Raw genomic sequence first — 23,856 nt, 5'->3', positions numbered from 1 at the left:
ACTATTATGAATACAACAGTCTGTTTTTAATAGTTCTGCAGTTTAGCACCGTAACTGCAGTGTCACATTTTCTGCTTTAACTCATTAGAGATACAGTTCACCATTAATCTCTAGGTACCATGTCTTGATGTATCAGATATGAATTTTTTTTACATTTTGGAAGGTATGTTGAGGGTTTTCACTGCATTTTAGAGCATGGAAGTAAGCAATCAGATTTAATTAGACCAGGTTGTCTGCTTCCTTTCCATGGTACTCCTGCAAGGTTAACTGACCCACTTTCTTTTCCAAGAAATTACACAAAGTTTCCAACCCCAGTCAAGTTGGCAGCTTTTTTTGTGAGTTGTGGACCCAAGCAGATGAGTGGGAGAGAGCTCAGACTTTCAATGACTACAGCATTTCTTTGTTTTAAAGTTTGTTGATTATGTCCTTGCTGTTTTTGACATCCAGCTATTACTCCTGGTTGTTCCAGGAATTGTACCTGAAAATGAAATGCTGTTTGACTGGTTTGTTTAAAAAGTGTTATTTAAATAATAATAATAATAATGTAAACATACTGAAAGCTTTCAGAATAGAACACGCATGCATTGTCATAAACAATATAGTGAATAAACATGATAAAACTTCCTATTTACTCCAAAATAGAACCAAGGACAAACAGTTCTATACCATTACCATGAATAGTACAGTCCAAAGATTCATTAAAATCAAACATAACTACTGTGAATAAAAAAGAACTAATCCAGTGGCAGATTAATTTACCATTTCTTCAGTCAATACTGGTTCTCCATATGAGGTAAACAGGAAGTGAAATGTGGGTTAGTATGGAGAAGACAGAAGATAATGAGTGGAAAAAGCCAAGCCTGAATGACTTCCATATATTTAATTTGCACACACAGATGTCTCGCATTCAACAACTCTCTTTTAAAATAGCCTGAATTAATAAAGAAACAAAAATAGTCCATTTATAGCCCATTTGAAAGTTATGAGCTCATTTTTTTAAAGTGGCAAAAAGACAAATTTTCTCCAAATCCTTTTTCTCATTATAAATGCTAAAACATTATTTCTAATATTTCTAAAATTAATATAAAATGTTATATTTCATCAAACAATAATACAAAGACTGCTCTTGAATGTCATTATCTGTTATTTTTTTCAGATTTTATACATTTTAAAATACCACCCGCCCAAGAAATCCACCTGAATGTCCTCTAGACTCTAAAATAATCAATATGTCATTTATAATACAATTGCAGCATTCATAGGGGAGTGCGAATCACTTCAGCGTCTGCTGTAAACTCAGACCATCTGCTCCACTGATGGCTACTGGGATACCCAGCTGCGTCCTAACACTGTCCTGTGACACACAGGAGCGTTGCAATATCTCCTTGCAGCATGCCAGGGTAAAAGATAAATCTAAGGAAACTCCATCAGCGTGGATTAAAAATGGCCCAATAGTCTCAATAAGAGTTTTTTTTTTAATAAACCAAATAAAAGACAACTGGCTTATGGAAAAATTATTAATAGCACAAGAAAAGTTTTGTTTAGTGCCAGTGTTTAGAGTAAGCTTTAGGGAAAGTGAACGCATTAAAATATTTGGTGCTGACCTTGTTCAGTCCCTAGAGAATGTTTTCTTAATGCCATTTGCTTTTTCCCACAAAAAGTAAGTTTGCACATTTCTGCATTATGTAATATTTTTAAACTAGCTTCCTCTAGGTTCTTGGAAGAAACAGCGTGTAGCTAAAAGTATGAGATCTTTGAAACAGAGTAGCACGTTAGTAAGACCCAGTTGTGAAATGCCTGAGAAAGACATGAGTTAAATAAATCACTTTCCTAAATCAAAATCGCATTTCATGCTGGAGTGTTTATCTCTTCCCCCCCCCCAAAACACCAAGTGATTTGTGATATTTATTTTATTAAAAAAAGTTTAATTTAATGTCAATAATTTAGAAAATGAACATTTATATGAATGTATATGAGCTGCTGTGATTTAAAAAAAATATTTGGTTTAATTAGGAGAGAATATGGCTACCTTGGCATGTCCTTATGTCACATGATTCTTTTCTGGTCGCTCCATCGGACCCGGAGACATAGCACCAGGGCTTCTCTGAACCATCTGGGTTGCGACAGAAATTGTGATCTCCAACATCTGGCAAGAAGTAAACAAAACGATGAACATTTAAAATAGGATTTGATGGATACTTCATATTTTCTATCTAAACATATTTTGTTTGTGTGAGCATGTGTCCCACACGCACATCCCCATAAAAGCCCTTGTCTGGATTATGGAAGAGTGATTGCTCAGCTTTTTGAGTTGGGCTCATAATATCATCTGGGCAGCATGCCCACATCATACATAACTATAATTTACAAAATCTATAAGCAGCAACATTGACAGTTTGCAAACTGCATTCTCTAATTAATGGATACAGTCTGTAAATATGCATGATGTATGTATCCTAGCTTGATTTCCTCAAATATGATAACATTGTTTTGGGATGTTGTTTGATTTCAAATTTTATAGTAAAAATATGCCATGAAAAGTAGAAACATAAGTTACCTGTCTGTGAGTTTAGACTCTTCCAGTTGAGGCAGATATTCCCTGTGGATGTCTTCTGTTGCATTCCCCTATAGTCCTCTCCATTAGATGTTATACACTCTGTGTGATTTAGAAGACTGGTTTCAGTTCCATTCAATTTAGAATAAGGTGGTTACATTTTCATGTTTAATTTACAACATTTACTACACCAAACAATAATCAATACTCTTCCAAAAAAACATGCTTTGTTATGAACAGATATGGAGTGATCATGTAAAAACACTGATGTAAAATGCAAAATGGTGTGAAAAAAATAATATATATATATATAAAAATTTTTTTAGAAAGTTATTGCAACACGTTGAAAGGGATCTTACCTTCAACAACAGACAAACAGTCCACCAAACCAGAGCAGAACAGAAACACAAAGTACAGCAGTTGACACATTTCCATTCCTCGATGTTATTAACAACAAGAACAATTATTATTCATGACTAATCAAATCGAAACGAAAACGATGTTTAAAAGGAAGAGCCTGTGGTAAATCGAGCCACACTGCTCTCGTGCTCTTGTTTTGAGCTCTGAGCTGGTAAACAGCCCGTCTGTCTGTGCACTGATAGCAGAAAGTCCCTTTGCAGTGACGCCGCGTCCTCCGGGTCCTAGAGACACAGTTTCTCTCACAATGATGCACGGTACATGCGAATTATAATGGACGAAATGGCCGGAATGTTCCAGCAAATGATAGATTGTATTTACATGTTCCAGCAAACGATAGATTGTGTTTATTTGAATAATAAAAATAATAATTACAACAACAACTATTCATATATTATGAAATATTGTAATAAAAACACAAATGTTTCACATTTGACAAAAGTAATTGGTATTAAGAAAATTCTCTCTATATAAATGTATTCTTTAAATGTTAGTATTAGTTAATAATAAAATATAAATTCAATATTATATATATATATAGAGAGAGAAAGAATTTATATATAAATTACATTTGTATTAATATGTAATCGTTCTTATAGAATTATGTATTGTGTTTAAATATATTTTATATAGCATAATTCATACATTAAAATGTATCAAACTCTACAATTATGATTATTATTATATAAATTATGATTATGTTATTTATTATATTATTATTATTTTATTTTTTATATTATTATATTTGTATTATGCCATCTATGAATATTATAATATTATGTGTTTTGATTTAATTTTCAGATGATACAACCTGGCCTTTTTATGAGACAAATTTCCTTAGCTTGGCAAATTACGATTTAAAGCAAATTCATAATATTAGCCTCTTTTCTGATGAAAGCTGTGTGACTGAATGAGCTTCCATGCATCATGTGTTTGCAAGGAATGAAATAGGCCAAACCCTGTACACAAATTCATCATTACAGCACTATCAATCCATTCACTTCATCCATTCTACAAATCTGACAGAGCAGAACTTCATTAGGAGATCAGGAATAATGAGTGCCTCTATTATTTACAAGGAAACGGGGTCCCCTGAGGAGACACTATTAAAAGGAGGAAAACGCAGGGTTGATTAGTGATGTGACACAATTCGTGTAGGCTATTCAGCTTCTAAAACTGCTGTCAGAACGGATGAAAAACACACACAATCTCTATTGTTTTGTTCATAGTTATACTCTTTTTGTCAGTGTCGCAGTAGTACATTCTGGACAACTCTGTACTAACATTCCTCTTTGTCAAGTACAGTACACAACTATTATGAATACAACAGTCTGTTTTTAATAGTTCTGCAGTTTAGCACCGTAACTGCAGTGTCACATTTTCTGCTTTAACTCATTAGAGATACAGTTCACCATTAATCTCTAGGTACCATGTCTTGATGTATCAGATATGAATTTTTTTTACATTTTGGAAGGTATGTTGAGGGTTTTCACTGCATGCCTCTTTTCTGATGAAAGCTGTGTGACTGAATGAGCTTCCATGCATCATGTGTTTGCAAGGAATGAAATAGGCCAAACCCTGTACACAAATTCATCATTACAGCACTATCAATCCATTCACTTCATCCATTCTACAAATCTGACAGAGCAGAACTTCATTAGGAGATCAGGAATAATGAGTGCCTCTATTATTTACAAGGAAACGGGGTCCCCTGAGGAGACACTATTAAAAGGAGGAAAACGCAGGGTTGATTAGTGATGTGACACAATTCGTGTAGGCTATTCAGCTTCTAAAACTGCTGTCAGAACGGATGAAAAACACACACAATCTCTATTGTTTTGTTCATAGTTATACTCTTTTTGTCAGTGTCGCAGTAGTACATTCTGGACAACTCTGTACTAACATTCCTCTTTGTCAAGTACAGTACACAACTATTATGAATACAACAGTCTGTTTTTAATAGTTCTGCAGTTTAGCACCGTAACTGCAGTGTCACATTTTCTGCTTTAACTCATTAGAGATACAGTTCACCATTAATCTCTAGGTACCATGTCTTGATGTATCAGATAGATATGAATTTTTTTACATTTTGGAAGGTATGTTGAGGGTTTTCACTGCATTTTAGAGCATGGAAGTAAGCAATCAGATTTAATTAGACCAGATTGTCTGCTTCCTTTCCATGGTACTCCTGCAAGGTTAACTGACCCACTTTCTTTTCCAAGAAATTACACAAAGTTTCCAACCCCAGTCAAGTTGGCAGCTTTTTTTGTGAGTTGTGGACCCAAGCAGATGAGTGGGAGAGAGCTCAGACTTTCAATGACTACAGCATTTCTTTGTTTTAAAGTTTGTTGATTATGTCCTTGCTGTTTTTGACATCCAGCTATTACTCCTGGTTGTTCCAGGAATTGTACCTGAAAATGAAATGCTGTTTGACTGGTTTGTTTAAAAAGTGTTATTTAAATAATAATAATAATAATGTAAACATACTGAAAGCTTTCAGAATAGAACACGCATGCATTGTCATAAACAATATAGTGAATAAACATGATAAAACTTCCTATTTACTCCAAAATAGAACCAAGGACAAACAGTTCTATACCATTACCATGAATAGTACAGTCCAAAGATTCATTAAAATCAAACATAACTACTGTGAATAAAAAAGAACTAATCCAGTGGCAGATTAATTTACCATTTCTTCAGTCAATACTGGTTCTCCATATGAGGTAAACAGGAAGTGAAATGTGGGTTAGTATGGAGAAGACAGAAGATAATGAGTGGAAAAAGCCAAGCCTGAATGACTTCCATATATTTAATTTGCACACACAGATGTCTCGCATTCAACAACTCTCTTTTAAAATAGCCTGAATTAATAAAGAAACAAAAATAGTCCATTTATAGCCCATTTGAAAGTTATGAGCTCATTTTTTTAAAGTGGCAAAAAGACAAATTTTCTCCAAATCCTTTTTCTCATTATAAATGCTAAAACATTATTTCTAATATTTCTAAAATTAATATAAAATGTTATATTTCATCAAACAATAATACAAAGACTGCTCTTGAATGTCATTATCTGTTATTTTTTTCAGATTTTATACATTTTAAAATACCACCCGCCCAAGAAATCCACCTGAATGTCCTCTAGACTCTAAAATAATCAATATGTCATTTATAATACAATTGCAGCATTCATAGGGGAGTGCGAATCACTTCAGCGTCTGCTGTAAACTCAGACCATCTGCTCCACTGATGGCTACTGGGATACCCAACTGCGTCCTAACACTGTCCTGTGACACACAGGAGCGTTGCACAGCAACTGAGTACATATTCCAACCATGAATCATGAACTAGCCCTGTGCTGAGGGCAGAAAAAGCACACTTAACCTGGGAGAGGACCCTCAAATGTGGCATAAAGCATGCACTCTTCCCCTGCTGTTATCGTAGGGCAACTCTACTGTTGCCGCAAAAACCATTACATCACTGTTTGATGCATTACCCCTGCAGTGGAAACCGGAGTATAGAAGTGGCTTACACAAAGACACAATGAGGATGAAAAAGGGGTAGAGTGAGAAAGAAAGACGCAAAAATATAAAACCAGTGGGATAAAATGATAAAATATGTAGTGGGAATATAAGAAAGGATTAGGATAGAATGAACCACAGGAAAAGAGTGAATGAGAGCAGCTGCTGTGTGTGTATCAGAAGATGCTGTGAGGTTGGTGTGAGGCAGCTCAAACCGGTTTGGGCTCTTGTGAAGTGTTATCACAGCGAACCGTGAGCCACCACTCCCCACATAAAACCAAGGAGTCTCTGAGGTCTCAGAGATTGGCTATCAAAACATCAATCAGCTAGAAATAAGCAGCATTCATTTTCTGGCACACAGTACCAAATGTTTGTTATTGGGATCACAGATCAGTGTTAGCCAGCAAGTTCTAAAAACTATTCAATCTTTATTTATTAAATATATAAAACACATCAATTTACAAGAATAAATCACATTTGGTTCAAAAGAGAGATTTGGCTAAAAATGTATGTACCATCCTCAGATGCTTGCTGAGTCTTTGTGATGCCTCAGTCTGTTTGTCCCCGCCTGCAGTGTGCTCTATTTCAGAAATCACCACCCATCCAGAAACAATGGCATCTTTCAGCTATTTCAGATTTAGATGTGCTACACTTACAGAGCTGCTGTCTTCGAGAATTATCTGGAAGTTGGTGTTTGATTTTGGCTGGTGAAGTAGACAAGTTTTCTTTATTATCTATATTGTATTGCACAACAAAGGACTGTTATTTTTCCTTTCGAATAGTTTCCACTCAATATGGCGATGAAGAGCCAGCTTCTCCAGATCAATAATGACTAATCAATTTTTTGTGCTCAATTAAGCCTGTAACTGCAATAATGCAACCCTGATCTGTGACAACACTGGATTAATCTGTCCTTAGTGCATCAATGAAGACCTGAGGAAGGAAGACTCCATTTAGGACAAACCGTCTGTGAATATCCTGAAAGTCTGTAGATAAACTCAAAGGGTCAAGTATGGAATCACACTTCTTGAGCAGCTGGTACAATCGCCCTAGTGAACAGGCCTGAAAGAGCGCCATGGAAACGGGGTTCTATTAGCAAACTCAGCCAATCAGGATTCAGGACATCGCCTAGACAACAAACGAGAGACATAATTGGCACGTAAACATACAACAACGACTACATACAAACAATAAATAAATATTACAGATCATATTAATTGTAATTATAAGGTTTTTGATTCAATTACAACAGAGCATCAGGAAGTTAATTAGTGATAATTCATGCAATAATAAAGAAAAACAATCATTATGGTTATCTGGCAAATCTTATATATACCTAATTGAAGTTGCATACAAATTGAGAGATTCTCTTTGACAATGGCTGCACTGTTTCGGGCCCAGTGCTCAAGGTTCTTGGCGAGAGTGGAGGATTCTGGGTAATGTTTAACTTCAGATTCAATAGGTGTGGCAACAGGCACTCTGAGACCACAGATGGCTCTGCAAACACATTTGCTTCATCTCGCTCATACAAACTGCGACATCTGACCAACATAAGAAAACAACAACCAAATAAACACAAAAAAGTAAGAGACAGAAGAAAACAGGAAGTTTGTATGTTTCCTTTGCAAAAGCCAGGTAAAATAGAATAAATGGTATAAAGATGAAAATTTTTAAGATTAAGATTTTTAAAATCTACAACACCATTCAAAGGTTTAGGGTCTGTAAGATTTTTTAATGTTGAAGTCTCTTATGCTCACTAAGGCTGCATTTATTTGATTCAAATAAATGTAAATACATTTTTGATGTAAAAACAACAATATTGTGAAATATTATTAAAATGTAAAAACATTTCAGCAGCAATTACATCAGTCTTCTCTGTCACACGATGCTTCAGAAATCATTCTAATTTGTTGATTTAGTGTTCAAGAAGCATTTTTTTATTATCACTGTTGAAAACTGATGTGCTGATTAATATTTTTGTGGAAACAATGATACTTTTTTCCAGGCAGAAAGTCCAAAAGGACAGCATTTAAAATATATAAGAATAAGTCTTTACAGTCACTTTTGATTAAATTAAATGCACCCTTGCTGAATAAAAAGTTTTTTTTTTTTTTTGCTGACCCCAAAATTTTGAATGGTAATGATAAAAACTCTAAAACTGAATGTGGGCTTAAAACTATGATAGTAAGTAAAACTATGACAATAGTAAACAAAATGACTGTCTAATGCTACATAGTTTTCACATAATAATGCATAGCATTTCTATAATAATATACACAAATAGGAAATAATGATTGGCCTGAATAATTTTCATTTCTGAATGTGGACTGACATACTTTGTATGTCTTTGGCCTCCGTCAGTACAGCATTCAGATCACAGTGTGGTAAGTGGCACACTAAGGCCTCCAAAGGACCACTTGAATCCCAGAATTCCTCCAAGAGCAGGTCCAGCAGTGAGCGCAGAGCCCGGTTCACCTGCATGTAGAAGCATTTCTGTGGATCTTCTGGACGTCGGACAGAACAGCAGAGCAGAGAGGCAAAGACAGCCGCCTTCGCTCTCACCTGTGGACTCTAATCCTGAAGCAGGTCGATACCTGTGCTGATCAAGCTTCAAAAAACAGACAGGATGGAAATTTAGTTCTACATCAAATACTTCCTGCACATAATCATTAAATAATAAACAACAAACCTATCTAAAACCAAAGCCTGAACCAGATGCAGAAACACGACCTTGCAATGAATCTGCTAATCTAACTAGATAGAAATATAAAACTTCCTGACAATGCACTATTTAATAATGCATAGCATTTCTATAATAATATACACAAATAGGAAATAATGATTGGCCTGAATAATTTTCATTTCTGAATGTGGACTGACATACTTTGTATGTCTTTGGCCTCCGTCAGTACAGCATTCAGATCACAGTGTGGTAAGTGGCACACTAAGGCCTCCAAAGGACCACTTGAATCCCAGAATTCCTCCAAGAGCAGGTCCAGCAGTGAGCGCAGAGCCCGGTTCACCTGCATGTAGAAGCATTTCTGTGGATCTTCTGGACGTCGGACAGAACAGCAGAGCAGAGAGGCAAAGACAAAGACTTCGCTCTCACCTGTGGACTCTAATCCTGAAGCAGGTCGATACCTGTGCTGATCAAGCTTCAAAATACAGACAGGATGGAAATTTAGTTCTACATCAAATACTTCCTGCACATAATCATCAAATAATAAACAACAAACCTATCTAAAACCAAAGCCTGAACCAGATGCAGAAACACGACCTTGCAATGAATCTGCTAATCTAACTAGATAGAAATATAAAACTTCCTGACAATGCACTATTTATTTTGTTTCTAGTCCTTCCCTGTCTAGCTCACTGCCCAAACTGAGTTGTTCAAAGCACACATCTTTAATATACCTGGTACAGAGCTCATTATGCGTGAGGATGCCCGTCAGGCTCCTGGTCACTACGTGGATGCCACACAGACACAGAGCCTGTGCACAGGCTGTTCTGAGGGCCTCGGGAGCTTCAGGACATCTGTGCTTCTCTAATAAGTTACACCAGCGCTGGGTCAAAGACAAGTCCACACTGAGAGAATGAGAGAGTGAAAGACAGGCAAACAGAGTTTGAGCACCGGTAAATCCATGAGCCATCTGTAAAGACCTTTGCATTTCTCAGAAACATAAGTTGACATAAAACAGCACGAACACCTTTAGCTGTCCCCTGAGTGGAAGAAAAATATTACACAAGAAAAAAAAACATCTGGAGTTGACTGGAGCCAGCCCTGAATGTGAGGTCTACTCTCATTCGAAAACACTGTCAGCACTTATTTTTGAAGATCACTATTGAACGCATCGCAAGATATTAAAAAAGTCTGGGGTCAGTAAGAATTTTTTTTTAAAAGAAATTAATAGTTTTATTCAGCAAGGATGCATTAAATTGATCAAAAGTGACAGTTAATACTTTTACATTGTTACAAATGACTTCTAGTTCAAATAAATGCTGTTCTTTTGAACTTTCTATACATTAAAAATATAGAAAAATAGAAAAAAATTAATCAGTTTTCACAAAAATATTAAATATAAACAAATATAAAGAACATTAAGACTATCTAATAGCATCAAGCTAAACACATTAACATTTGGCTGCATGACAGGTGAGCTTACCTGTGACAAAGGAGCAGGCTGACTGCACACAGAGCCATGGAGATCAGCACAGGTCCTCCTCTGTCTGACTCCAGATCAGTAAACAGAAGCTCCGCACACTCCTGCAGCCATGTCTCCTCAAACCCTGAAGGATAGGGACCAGGCAGGGCAAGACTCTCTTCCTCTGGGGTCATAACCTCAACTAATGCGGTCAAGAATGCTCCCCTGTACTCCACGTTCTGGTCCAACAGCGCCTTCTTCAGGTTGGCCTGCAGATGATGGATGCTGTTATTAAAAAAGAACCTTTCCAGACATTGTAAAACAACAACAACAACAAACACACCCATCCATTATTCTTGCAATCATGATCTTTTCGTTCTTATGAGAATGGATTTAAAAGCATTATAAGGCTGTGGGATTTTTCTCATGACATGTAGAGCAGTTTGGTGTTTCACTGACCTCACATGAGGGCTGGGCGGAAATCCTGGCCAAGTCCAAACCCAGTCTGTTTTTAAAGATTACTGAATACAATGTCTAACACGCCCCCCCCCACTCAAGAACATGAAGGGTGTAATAAGATCTACAGCCTGATTTCAGGGCAACGTGTTAAACGGATCTTGATTGTTTTAATTTCCTTCAGTTGTATCTGGTCGACATTTGAGACTGGCTCAAATGACCAGCCTATGATATAAAGTGAGGCTATAGCAATAGGTACAGAAAAAAACACTTGTTATTTTAATGTTAAATCAAGACAATGAATTGAAATAATAATAAAAAAATATATGTAAATAAATGAATGTTTTCATGACCGAAAGCAAGCGACATTAACAAAAGCATTTGTAAACAACCAGATGGAGAACAAATTAATTTTTAAACAGTACTGTGATGAATGCAATTTATTCACACATAAAAAGCTGTTTAGTTTATCTCAGTATAATTATTGTATCTTTGCATTAAAAAGTGATGTGACATGTAGCAGAGTATGGTAATCCATACTCGGAATTTGTGCAGTTAACCCATCCAAGTGCACACACACAGCAGTGAGTAGTAGTTGCCTTCCTCAAGGGCACCTTAGTGAGAACTGAACCCGCGACCTTCGGGTAACAAGTCCGACTCAAGTGCCCCATTCTACAATAACTGCAACAAAATCAACTGACCATATACAGAGGCACTGCAGGAGTAAGAGTGAAGCGCTATAGTAATACTCACCTGCAGCGCTCTCTCTATAACTTGCTGTAGGACTACTGCGCTGCCATTGGCCAGATGCTGCCACACCTGACACGCCCACTCAGGATCCCCACAAAGGAAGTTCACTGCACTTTGGTGGAATGAAGCAAAGCCAACCTAAAGCACACATAACATTCACAATAAACACTGTTCATTTCACTTGCTATGTATGTCAATGACAGCACATTCCAAAGGACATGAAGAAGCACCTCTAGTATGTTTGGAGTCCTGTGAATCTCCTGCAGTAGTTGAGAGGAGAGCCGAGTGAGGAAAGCACCAGAGCAATGGCCTTTTATCAGCCTCACTATATCCACATATGCCAGCCGCACCAGCGGGCACTGTTGCCTCACAGATGCCATCCACAGTCTGGACTCAAACTCACTCACAATCTCATTGAGAGATGACCGACTGCTAAACGAGAAGACTCGGATTACAGTTTGATCACTGATTATGACTGCTGCGGAAAAAAAATAACGACAAATTAATGACAAAAAATGTCAAAGCTTATAGTGGTGTTTTCTTCATGCTTACATGTTAGTTTTCAGTGCCCTGGCCAGTATGGCTCCTATCTTTAGGAGTTGGCCATGCAGTCTGTTGTGACAGCACACAACGTCCTGTGATTCCGGCAGCTTTTCCACAGCAAACTTACCAGACCTGAACCCCATAGAGAATCTATAGAGAATCTATGGGGTATTGTCAAGAGGAAAATGAGAAACAAGAGACCAAAAAGTGCAGATGAGCTGAAGGCCACTGTCAAAGAAACCTGGGCTTCCATACCACCTCAGTAGTGCCACAAACTGATCACCTCCATGCCACGTCGAACTGAGGCAGTAATTAAAGCAAAGGAAGCCCCTACCAAGTATTGAGTACATGTACAGTAAATGAACATACTTTCCAGAAGGCCAACAATTCACTAAAAATGTTTTTTTTATTGGTCTTATGAAGTATTCTAATTTGTTGAGATAGTGAATTGGTGGGTTTTTGTTAAATGTGAGCCAAAATCATCACAATTAAAAGAACCAAAGACTTAAACTACTTCAGTCTGTGTGCATTGAATTTATTTAATACACGAGTTTCACAATTTGAGTTGAATTACTGAAATAAATGAACTTTTCCACGACGTTCTAATTTATTGAGATGCACCTGTATATTAATAGTTATGAATCAGGAAGATTTTGCTAATTTACCAGATTTAATATAATATCATATGCTTTAAATCTAAATATATATTGATATGATATTATACAAAATATTGTGTATTCAAATCTGAATATAATATAATATAATTTAATAATTTTAAAAAATCATATATTATACAACTTTTTGGATAGTCAAATTTAGCAAATAATATAATACAATAAATGTAATGTAATATACAATATAATACATTTATGTTAATGCATTTGGATGTATGGTGTGTTTGTACAGCCGTACACCATCATACCGTGTCTGTTCCTCAGCACCAGGCTGTAGTTTGGCAAGCAGGGTGAGGACAGGGTAGAGGGAAGGGTGCAGGAGAAGGGTGGCATCATGAAGGTCTTTAGCTGTGCTTTCCAGCGCCCCCTGGAGGAAGGGCTGTAGGGCTGGGTAGAGGTTAAAGGAAGGAAGGAGAAGACATGCTGGAATGAGTGGAGCCCTCTTCACCGGTTGGCTGTTGACCCAACATTCTGGTGCAGAGAGAACCTATGAGAAGTCAAAGTTCAACACGCGACTACTTCACAAGGGTTGAAATGAGAATAATTGTGAGCGTGACTGGCTCGTACTGTAGAGCTGCAGGGCTGCAGGGCTGCGTTTCTCATGGCCCAGCACGGCGAGCTGAGGAGTGAGAGTGACAGAATGGCCACCACAGGGGTGTACTGCAGAACAGCTACACCCAGACTGGAGCCCTTCACCAGCGCTTGAAGGGTGTGAACAGCACACACCTGTGAGCGATCAGGGGAGAGCAAAGACATCTTTTAAGAACACAGCTACTTTAACATGTCTAATCCAGCAAAACTGTAGATATATTTAATAGATAGATAATTTACTCTACCTGTGGTAAGTCAAGAGTTTGGTCCCAGTCCTGGGGAAGAGGTGCTTTGGCTGTGTCCAGTAGGGAGTTAATGGTTTCGGCCAAAAGGGGGCGAGACTTGCTAGAGTCCTCAGCAGCTAAGACACCCAAAATCAGCATGGGTAGACCGGCAGCATGCCTCGTCACTGATGTACTACGGGGCGACTGGAAAACAGAAAGGCCCTAGAGGGAGAGAGAGCACATAATAATAGATATTCAAAATAAAGATAATATTGTACTCGTAAAAACAAGATGGACCCAACACATTTTAAATAAACTCAAATTAAATTAACCCCAGGCACAAACTCTGCATACACATTTCCGTTCAAAAGTTTGGGTCAGTTGTACGATTGTTTTTTTCAATGAAAGAACTGAAAAATGTAATACAACAAGGATACATTTGATTGATCATCAAAAGTGACAGTAAAGACTTTTACTAAGGTACAAATATATATATATATATAGATTTATTTTTTAAATAAATGCTGTTTTTGAACTTTCTATTTATCACAGAATCCTGAAAAAAATGAGTCACATAGAAATGGAAATTCAGCTTTGCCATCAAAGGAATATATTACTTTGTGCTTCTTCTGTTTTTATTTTCAAGTCCAGACTTAAGACACATTTTTACTCTCTCGCCTTTCCGGGCTATTAATTGAATGTGAAACTGTTGTTATTGCCGAACCTACAATTTTTTATTATTATTGTTTTTTAAATTTTACTTTATTTTAGAATTTCCTGTATTTTATTATTGGTTTTGTTCAGCACTTTGGTCAGTGTAACGCTGAATTTTAAATGTGCTCTATAAATAAAACTTACTTACTTACTTACATTTATATTCAAATAGAAAATAGTTACTTACAATTTAAATACTATTTCACAATATTTCAGTTTTTACTGCAATACCAAACACCAAACTTTTGAATGGTAGTGTATGTGTATCTTCTCATACAAAAAGAGACAAAAATGATGTCTGCTCTCTTGTGCAGTAGAAGTTTGATCATCAGTGCTCCCATCTGGGCCTCCTGGACCCATGGGCTGTGAAGCAGCCGTTCTGCCCGGCTCAACAGCACAGCTGTGACATCATCAGGGAGAGATGGGGGGAAAAATCTGAGAAGTAGCTCTGCAGACAGTTCACGGATCTACAGCACAGGAACAACATATCAGGCAAATACATCACATTATGGACAATTGGGGTAAGGGTTTCAACTGTGCATACAATTTAGTTCAGAAGTTTGGGGTCGGTAAGATCTTAATGTTTTTTTTTTAAGAATTCTCTCATGCTCACCAAGGTTGTATTTATTTGATCAAAAATACAGTAAAAACAGTAATGTTGTGAAATATCATTACAATTTAAAATAACTGTTTTCTGTTTTTTTTTTTTATAAATATATTTTAGAATTTATTCTTAAGATGACAGAGCTGAATATTCAGCAGCCATAACTCCAGTCTTCAGTGTCACATGATCTTTCAGAAATCATTCTAATATGCTGTTTTGGTGCTCAAGAAACCTTTCTTGCTAACATTATCTTATTAAATGTCCTTACTGCCACTTTTGATCAATTCAATGCATTCTTGGTGAATAAAAGTATTAATTTCTTTAAACAAATCTAACTGATCCCACACTTTGAACAGTAGTGTCTATTCATTTAGTTTTACCTCATTGGTTGAATCCTCTAAACAGCCAATCAGGACAAGCATCTTTGACTTTGAGAAGAAGTCCCACTTTCCCCTCTCTTTAGCCCAGTTTATAAGAGTAGACATATTGGCTAAAAAATGAAAACAAAACAAAAATCAATCTCTGATATCATTTTATTATATTTAGCACTGAACATAAAATAATCAATTTGAAGTTAGAGATCAATAAGAGTTAAAAGATCAAACATTTCACAATATGTATTCCAAGGTACTTCAAAGGATACCACGGTACTACCCAAAAATATGATATTACCATGATATGCTTTTGTAAGTGTTGTTTTATTACCAGGTGGTTGTCCCTTCGTTCTGTCTGGACTCCAGGTGTCTGTACATGTTTCCAGCACTGCAGACAGCAGGAGTAGAACGGTCTTCTTCCTCTGGTAGCTGCTGTCAGGAGTCAAATAGACCAGTGACAGCTGGGAGAGCCAGTCAACAAACTCTGAGAGAAAATATCATGAAAAAACCCACATGATCTTAAAGCCATTTTATTGTGTTCTATTGATTAAAACGCTTCATACCTAAACAAATGAATAGTACTTCCGACAAATATGTTAAACAATTTGGATTATCATTAATCATGGGTGACTAACACACCTATAAACTTCTACAATGGCACTGAAAACTTGCATCCATGCCAATAGACGCAAGTAGTCAAAGACTATCATCATATTGGTTATTTAGAAAGACAAATGAGTGGCAGCAAATATTACTTGTGCACCTTTAAAATAATGTTGAAATCAAATATAAAAATATATAACATTTATTTTCATAAAATTTTAATTTCAAAATTCCTCACCGACTCCTTGTTTAAGCTCCGCCTTCTCTTTCTCCGTGAGCCCTTTTTTACTATTATGGCCCTTGATGCTTGCCATGCAACGGTCTCTTATTCTCACCAAGAATTTCCTCAGTGCTGCCTGAAGATGCTGGCGGAATGGTGACGATTCGCTGTTGAGATTGAGTGGGATGAAGTCTCTCAGAGCGGAATACTCCACTTGTGATGGGGCTTCTTTAGTCTTTGGACTGCAGCAGAGGAGGTTCAGAGCTGCAAGCCGGACACTGTCATCCAGAGAGGAGAGGGCAAGATGGAGAGTCTGAAGAACATGGGGGCTGTCTACACTCCAAAGAGAATTTCAACTTGTGGCCCGCTGGGCGCTCATGACACAGGACCACGCGTGAAGGTGACTGGGAGCCGTGGGGTCCAGAGCTGACAACAGAGTGTTAAAAGCACTTGGAAATGTACGGAGTGTCGATGGCAGAAGATGGCTAGAAGCGGTTTTTTGAAGAAGAATTGATTCTGAAGTCAAAGCCTTCAGAATGACTGGTTGCCACCGCAGAACCCATTGATAAGCTAAGTCTTGTTCAGTGGGTGGTGCTTCTTGGGATGCACTTATAAGCAGCTCCCGTTTCTGTTCCTGGAGGAGGGATCTGTAGACTTCTGAGGCACATGGAGAAAGGTGATTGGTGGAGACGCATTTTAGGATGTGAGAGGGAAGAGCTGGATACAGTTCCAAAACCTTTTTAGGAGGAGAAACTACATTTTAATTTACATTTATTTACAATTAATTTTATAACGAACTGATGCTAATAAGCCTCTCAGAAAGCTAAGATAAAACTTCATTTCCAAAATATGTAGTAATTACATAATTTATTTTTGATATATTATATTATTTATTTTATTTTTACATTTATATTATATAAAATGTATACTATAATTTACATGAGAATAAATGTATAAATATTTACAAAATATTCTTAACATTTTTTCTTTATTCTTATACCTACAATATTATTAATAATATTCATATTATATTACTAATAATAACATGATAGCTATAAAATTCATTAAAAAATAAATAAATACAAAACCGGGGTAGAATGTACAAGGGTGCCCAGTCACTTCTCTTACCTTGTCTGTTCCTGCATATGGCAGAATTGCAGTAAGTGGTAAATACTTTGCTTTGGATTCCCAAGGCAGTTCTGATATTCTGTTCAATAATTCCACATAAAGTCTTTTCTCAGTGTTCTCAAAGTGCAGACAATCCTTCTCATAGATCTCCATAAGCAGACAGAAAGCACTGCGTGCCACCTCCGCAACACCATCCAACTACAATAAAAGTAATGAAGAAAATACCAGCAGAATGGATGTTTTGCTGTAATTAACTTTGGTTAAATGTCTGGTTTTATCATTTAATATGGATTTTTACATTTTCTTAAGAAAATATGAGTGGTTGTTGCCTGTACAAAACTGCTAGAGTGTTCTGAGTGGTTATAAAACATGGCCCTTAGGGGTTTGTTCAAATATCCATATACCTTAAAATAAAGAATATTCAAATTCATTGTACGCAAAAGGTTTACTGGGCTCTCTGCATTGCTCCAGATGATTTGTATAAGGTGCTGCTGGAGGTCTGAATCGAAAGGAGCACCAGTAACTTCCCAAACCTCACTGCGGCACTCTTTCAGCCTCTTCAGCCAAATGGTAAACACTACAAAACACATATGCATACAACTTTTGTCACTGCAGTCATGTATGGACCTAGCATCTGACACATGATGAGAGAGCTTGTACCTTGAAAAACATAGTAATGACAGTCAAGCTTTTCTTCACAAAGAGCTGAGATGAAGGGGAACAGCCCATTCAGGAGAAGACAAGTCTGATAAAACAAAAGAAAGAGTAAGTAATTATATGTTCCACTTTGGATCAATCTTAGAAAAAGCAATCTATGCACTGCTTATGTACCCTTTTTTTGCCATGGTGGCTGACAAGAATGTCATTTCTGCAGCAAGTTAACAACCCCCTGCATACAGCCAGTCTGTCCACTCCGTCCTGACATCTGGGACGACAGTCCACCTGTAGCTCACCTACTGTCAATCTCCACGCTTCTGAGATGCACAAAATTCACATGTTATGAAAACAGGCAACTAACCAAGCAAATTAGTTAATCGTACGTTATAGATAAAGTAAAGACATTTATAATGTTACAAAAGATGTATATTTCAAATAAAAGCTTTCTGTTTATCGAAAGCAGCACAAAGATTTTTAACATTGATAATAATAAGAAATGTTTTTGAGCAACAAATCTGCGTATTAGAGATTAAAATTCAACGTTGCCTTCACAGGAATAAATTACATTTTAAAATACATAAAAATAAAAAAAAACTTTATTTTAAATTTGTAAAATTTTTACAATGACAATTTTACTATATCTCTTTTCAAATAACAAATTCAAAAACAGTTTTAAAAGTCTTACCAACTAATATTTTGAAAGGTAGGATAAATATAATATTAAATAAGTATTCTATAAATAAGTACGTATGCATACTAACCAACACTGAAGTACTGATGACATTCTACATTCATGAAATGCAATGCAGCATGCAATCTTTTTGCATAAGGTCATATGCCTTTAAGTGCAATTGACCCTTCGCCAGGAGTTTGACTGACAGGTGATCTGACCAATCATAACGTCGAATCTGCCATTTTGTCCGACAAAAACAAACCAGACAGGAGAGTAGATTAACATTGGTGGATTTGAACTTGAAAAATGGTGTGTATTGACGTCTTTCCACGGTTGAAACAAGATACCTTCTGATTAGGGCTGGACGATATGGCCTACATTTATATCACGATATATTTCTTAATTTCGGTCGATACGATATAATTCCGATATCGATATGAACGCTATTAAAAAAAGCCTCATAAATACTGCCAAGAACATCCCACAACATGAACGCTTCTTTATCAGATCAAATGAAAATGCCATCGAAACTTTTCTGAAGACAGTCAATTCCCTTCAGAGATACATTCATATAAAACACCCGCGCCGTGTTATGATTTTGAAACGTGCAGTGCTCATGTTTATTCAACGAAATCAAACACCACAAATAAATCAATGTATGGGAAACACTGGTAATGCATATTGAAATATCGGAAATGTGTTTAAAAATCATATCACCGTTATTGAAAAAAATTATATCGCGATACATATTGATATTGAATTACTGTCCAGCTCTACTTCTGATGTTCATTCATGTTTATTTCATGCTATAACTAGTAAAGAGGAAGAGATGATCAGTTCACGTGCCGCTTGAACTGGCGCTACAGCGATCTGTCACGACACATTAAAGAGCTGAGACTTTGTTTTGATACCAAAAGTAACCTGCTCTGTCTTGTCTGTTGGCGTGTTGTCAGACTTAGCAACAGCAACTAAGGGGGGCGGGTCTTTGCGAAGGGTCAATTACATACTGTAGCTGACCTGCGTTGGTGATTTGCAGCAGATTCCAGGCAGCTGATCCTGCACACTGACTGTCTGTTGTTGTGGTGAGCAGCATTGCAACCGCAGTGCCTGCCAACAAACGTGTATCTCTGCTGGACACCTGAGAAACACGATTAACTGACACAAAATTAGACTGCTAGGTACAATCATTTTAGTTTTTTTCCAAAAACATAGTTGAAACCTCAAGCACCAACCTCTCCTAAGATAACGCTCATCAGGAACTCCAAAATATCTCTCACACTCATATTTACACTATCCTTACTGTAGACCAACAGAGCCGCCTGCCCTGGCAGCAGCTGAAACACCTGCAAACAAACCTAAGAACAACACAACAGGTGCTGTCAGGATTCAGATCCACATCGGCTGTTGTTTGAAGCAGTACAGCTTCAAAAAGGTGGGTGTTACAAATTCTACCTTGACAGTCTGGTAGCACAACGGCCCATTTCTGGCTGCTTCATCTGACATAACAACAGGAATCAGCTCGGCAACTTTACTAAGCAGTGTGCTGCATTCTGCCTTGAGAACCTCTCGTCCCATAGTGCTGTCCTCCAGGAACATACAGGCTGCCATGGGACACACACCACAACAATTACAACACAACAGATATGACTATATAAAGACATCTGTAAAATAGTAGCGAACTGATGCACACTCACCTATCTGAAGATCTTTCAATAAAAACACCTGCAAAACAAAACAAAACAAAAAATTATTTTTTATATATTTAATCAATCAAAATTAAAGCATGGCCAGAAATACATTTGTATGATTTAATATTTTTTTATATATATGTATATACATACACATATAAATGTATACATCAATCTACACTCCAAACACTATAAAGACAAAGCAAAAAAACAAGTTTGTTACAACTTTGCAAATTTATTAAAAATAAAAAACTGAAATGGTTACACTGCATAAGTATTCATACCCTTTTCTGGGACACTTGAAATTTAACTCAGGACCATTCATTTCACTTGTAGATATTACTACACTTCGAGTGGAGATAACCTGTGGCAAATTCAATTGAATGGGTATGATTTGGAAAGGCACACACCTCTCAAAAAAGGTCTAACAGCTGAAAATGAATATCTTGGCAAAAACCAAGCCCTGAGGTCAAGACACAGATCTGGGGAAGAGTTCAGAAAAAAAATCTGCTGCACTGTAGGCTCACAGAAGCATGTAGCCTCCATTATCCTTAATGGAAGAAGTCTGGAACAACCAGGACTTTCCTAGAGCTGGCCTTCCAGCCAAACTGAGTAATCGATGGAGAAGGACCTTGGTTAGAGTGGTGACCAAGAAGCTGATAGTCACTCTAGTTGTCATAAATCAGTTTTTTGCTTTGTCATTATGGTGTATGGAGTATAGACTGATGTGAAAAAAAGTAATTTAAAGCAGTTTAACATAAGGCAGCAACATAACAAAACGTGAAGGGGTATCAATATTTTCGCAAGGCACTGAGCATTATCCCTTACATATAGAATACAAATGTTATATAATATATTAAAAACTTATATTATTGAACTTTTTTACCTGTTTTTGATGCAAAAGATTCAGCAGATATTGTCTAACTTCCTCAAAAGCAGTGGAGAAGTTTATTTCAGCCAAGACCTGCAGCATCTATAAAACAGAGTTAAGAAGGTGAAACCAACAAACAGGAGCAAAAATTGTTAATGTCATGTTAAAGTAAAGGTGGAAATTACTTGGTCTAATTTGCGGCAGACGGATGAAGTGGTGACTGCCTCTAACTGTAAAGCCAAAACAAGCTGAACAAATTGGTGAAGAGCAGCAGACTGTAAGGAACGAAGTGCTTCTTTTGGGATCTTCTGTAGGATCTGTGAAGCCTCCTCCAGTGAGCGCTCCCTGCTCCGTTTGCCTGCACTCCTGCCAATAAAACACCATCTCTCTTTCACTATGCAGTGCTTTACAAGAATATAGGAGTGTTTCTTTAACTATGGGCACTTTCGGCCCTATGGACTAGAAATAAGCTCTTAAAATACGTCTTGACTCGTGAATTGAAAATACAGTTTCACACTCTTTCTAAATTTGTACAAGTAACACTTGATGTGCATGCAACACAGGAGAATTCTGTCACAAACATTTCCACTATCTCAAGTAATGCATTGTGTTTATTGACATTTTAAACATTTTTGTCTTGCTAAAGCTAATTTCATAGCTAGCATTTCTTGCAATTATACAGCTTGCAATATATTCAACTTTCAAGTACGCTATTGGCATGTGTTTACATACAATATTGGCAAAGCATTGTACACAAAACAAGTAATGACAAGAAGAAAAAAAAACCATTTAAATAAGGTATACAAATGTATATATAGCTTGAATGGAATAACACTAGGTAGTATAAAGAAATTCAAATCAGGTTTAAAGGGCCACTCATCCTAATTCAAATCAAATGCACTTTATCAAATGAATAACAAAACAGCATGCAACAGCGCTTATTAACAGTAACATTTTATTAAATGTATTATCTCACTACACAGCAGCTCCCTACCTGGCATTTTCTGTCAGCTTCTGCAAGAAAATTCTTAGCGTGTCTTTGACATCAGATGATATTTGATCTTCTGAAACGACAGATTTCAGAACTGCATCTGCTTGTCCCGAAGAAAACTTTATAATAGTCATATTTGCGAGCTTCAGACTTGTGCACACAGCTCCATGTCTAAAGTCAATGCTTCTCATTCTACAGCGAGAGACAGTGTCACATACACGATTAGCGCACGCCAGCGCCCCTACCGGCACGACTGTATGATAATCTAACGTACGTGGCTAATGGCTACAGTATCAGGCTGTAAACACAGTCTCCGATGCTACAGTACGTTTTTTAAATGTAAAATCCTTGAATCCAAATGAATAATTAATTGCCATGTTCCCCCTCTGAATGGGCTAAAGTTGTGAGCTAAAAAGTGGCAATAATTTAATTGAATGTTGCATTAGCAATAGCTTTAAAGAGGTCAGTTTGTTTTATGCTGGTTTAGCTAACAGAGCATGTATCTGTTATACACTATATTATCCGCACTGTTGTGCTTTTTGATAATGAAATGGCTGAAACGGAGAAGGTATTGCATGGACGTGAAGAGGTTAGATGGAAAAACGGTTGTTATAACTGGTAAGTGAGTACTTTAGGCTTCATATCTCTGATTATTAAGAGTAGCATCTCTTAAGAGTATCATGATTGACAGCTGCTGAATGCTACTACAGGTCATACAAATCATTCAAATTGATTGTATGCCTTTTCATTTGTCTTTTTACATATTCCTTTACATATTAAAAGCCAAACTATCATCTAAAGCCAAATTACATTTGTTGAATGATGAGAATCATGTGTTACTCTGTGTTGTTCTGGAGTATCCTTTATAGGAAGGTCATTGCTATTATATGGCGGCTGTATGTTTCAGGTGGGAACAGTGGTATTGGGAAGGAGACGGCTGTGTTGCTGGCTTTGCGAGGAGCTCGTGTGATCATCGCCTGCAGGGATGAGGAGAAAGCCAGGAAGGCTGTTCGAGAGATCAAAGCCAGGAGCCACAATATGAATGTGCTGTATATGGAGGTTGACCTGGCCAACATGAGGTCTATACGAGAGTTTAGCAAAACCTTCTTACAAAAAGAGAAAAGACTGGATATTCTGATCAATAACGCAGGTGAGGATGGATATCAGGGTGGCAACTGGTGGTCTAAACCAGGGGTTTTCACACTGGGGTCCGGGGACCCTCTAGACAGTGTTGGGGAAAGTTACTTTTAAAAGTAATGCATTACAATATTACTCCATAAAAAAAGTAACAAATTGCGTTACTTTTTATTTAAAGTAATGCATAATGTTACTTTTGCATTACTTTTTGTCACCAGGGGCCCATTCTTCGTACGTCGCTTATTACATCCGAGATGAAATGTCACATCCAAGATGATATCATCGCGCTAATCAGGATCTGGCTAATTCGGTTCTTCGAACGCA

At 37.0% G+C, this 23,856-nt stretch overlaps 1 protein-coding gene, 1 long non-coding RNA gene and 1 pseudogene across 2 annotated transcripts in view; 1 reads left to right on the top strand and 2 right to left on the bottom strand.

The window, feature by feature from the left end:
- Nucleotides 1-1,986: 1,986 nt before the first annotated feature.
- LOC107741210 (uncharacterized) lies at nt 1,987-3,140 on the bottom strand. Its single transcript, XR_001640179.1, has 3 exons — nt 2,914-3,140; nt 2,558-2,656; nt 1,987-2,146 (listed from the first exon to the last, which is right to left on the bottom strand). It is a non-coding gene; the product is annotated as an uncharacterized LOC107741210 (long non-coding RNA).
- A 3,799-nt stretch (nt 3,141-6,939) lies between these two features.
- On the bottom strand, nt 6,940-22,565 carry LOC107741274 (thyroid adenoma-associated protein homolog; annotated as a pseudogene).
- Nucleotides 22,566-22,618: 53 nt separating this feature from the next.
- Nucleotides 22,619-23,856, top strand: part of LOC107741298 (retinol dehydrogenase 11) — a 3,021-nt gene continuing 1,783 nt past the window's right edge. Inside the window, exons 1-2 of the mRNA XM_016553991.1 lie at nt 22,619-23,013; nt 23,303-23,545. Coding sequence (XP_016409477.1) covers nt 22,893-23,013; nt 23,303-23,545 — 364 coding nt within the window. The 5' untranslated portion in view covers nt 22,619-22,892. The remainder of the gene's footprint in view (nt 23,014-23,302; nt 23,546-23,856) is intronic.

The sequence above is a fragment of the Sinocyclocheilus rhinocerous genome, unplaced genomic scaffold (assembly GCF_001515625.1).
Source record: "Sinocyclocheilus rhinocerous isolate Xijiao unplaced genomic scaffold, SAMN03320098_v1.1 scaffold615, whole genome shotgun sequence".
Lineage (NCBI taxonomy): Eukaryota > Metazoa > Chordata > Actinopteri > Cypriniformes > Cyprinidae > Sinocyclocheilus > Sinocyclocheilus rhinocerous.
This window is presented reverse-complemented; position numbering and strand designations above follow the sequence as displayed.